The sequence below is a fragment of the Leishmania donovani genome, chromosome 3 (genome assembly GCF_000227135.1).
Source record: "Leishmania donovani BPK282A1 complete genome, chromosome 3".
Classification (NCBI taxonomy): domain Eukaryota; phylum Euglenozoa; class Kinetoplastea; order Trypanosomatida; family Trypanosomatidae; genus Leishmania; species Leishmania donovani.
This window is the reverse complement of record NC_018230.1, coordinates 291,346-292,628: the sequence shown is the minus strand read 5'-3', so window position 1 is coordinate 292,628 and position 1,283 is coordinate 291,346. Positions and strand designations below refer to the sequence as shown.

The following is a 1,283-nucleotide window of genomic DNA, read 5'->3' as shown; positions in this document are numbered from 1 at the left end:
CGTCCGCCCGCCCACCCACTCACCCCTCCTCTTCCTCCACGCCGTTGTCGTCGCTCATACACGCCTGAGCTGACCACACGATTACGACAGCCGGCAGCGGTAGCAGCAGCAGCATCAGCAACAAGCGAATACCACGGCCCGAGGCGATGCGGCAGTTCTCTTATCGGACGGCGCGGACAGCAACAGCCTCGCTGGCCGCCAACGCGACGCTGATCCCGGTGCGTAACTGCTATGACAGCAGCCGTGTGGGGCGCGGCGACGCCGCTGCCGCCGCGGCCTCATCCTCCTCCCCCTCCGTGCCGTACAGGCGTTCCTCAGCGCCGCCGCGCCACGCACGCCCCGTCGGCGGCCGCGGCCCCGTCAAGGACCGCTTTCCGCCCGTGCCCACCGACCTCGCCGACCCGCGACGCCGCCTCGCCGTTCTCGTGGACGGCTCGAACCCCAACCTCATCCCCGGTGGCTGCACCACAGTGGATCAGGTGTACCGCACGAGTGCCCTCTTCACCACCGTGCTGCCGGCTGTGCTGCAGGTCGGCGTTCCAGTGCTGCTCCGCGTCTTTGCGCACCAACTGCCCGCTGTTTGGGAGCCACTCCTGGCTGGCAGCAGCAGCAGCGCCGCGCAAGGCGGCAGCGCCTCTGCCAGCCCTCACACGCCGACCGACGGTGCCGGACAGCCGATCTCACTCGTCCCGCTCCCTTTCCAACCGTCGTCGTCAGCATCGTCGTCCACCGCGGACGCCGTCATTGTGCCGCAGGTGCAGTTCGAGTACTTCCGGGTGGAGCGCTTCATCCCGGTAGCGATGCAGATGGAGGCGGACGCGCGCCACCTCTACGAGTTCCGCCACACGAACAAGGTGGAGGGGGTCTGCTACGTCTGCCACGAAGTCGACCGTGCCATGTACATCTCACTCATGGAAGAGCAGCGGACGGTGTCGGTCGAGCTGGAGGAGCTGCTGCGCGAGGTTCGCGGAAAGGGCCGGAGGACGGAAGCCAAAGAGGAGAAGGCGGCTGCGGCGGCCTTCTTCAACCAGTACGTGCTGGATGAGCTGGGCATGGCTGGGGAACTGCTGGCCGACTCACGATCGAAGAACGGCGCGTGATGACCTCTACGGGATGATGGAGTATTCGAAAGCGGTCGTATACGGCTACGTGTGTGTGTGTGTGTGTGTGTGTGTGTGTGTGGTGATCACGTTATGGTGTGTTGCAGTGTGTCTGTCTGCCGAGATGTGCGTGACGTGTACAGTGAGGGGTGCGAAATTGTGCCTGTGCCAGTGTGTGCGCTG

At 65.5% G+C, this 1,283-nt stretch overlaps 1 protein-coding gene across 1 annotated transcript; it reads left to right on the top strand.

The window, feature by feature from the left end:
- Positions 1-146: 146 nt before the first annotated feature.
- Positions 147-1,100, top strand: LDBPK_030740 (hypothetical protein, conserved; the record flags this gene model as incomplete). Its single annotated transcript, XM_003857991.1, has 1 exon — positions 147-1,100. One exon carries the CDS (start codon positions 147-149, stop codon positions 1,098-1,100), a length of 954 nt encoding a protein of 317 aa, XP_003858039.1.
- Between the last annotated feature and the right edge of the window lie 183 nt (positions 1,101-1,283).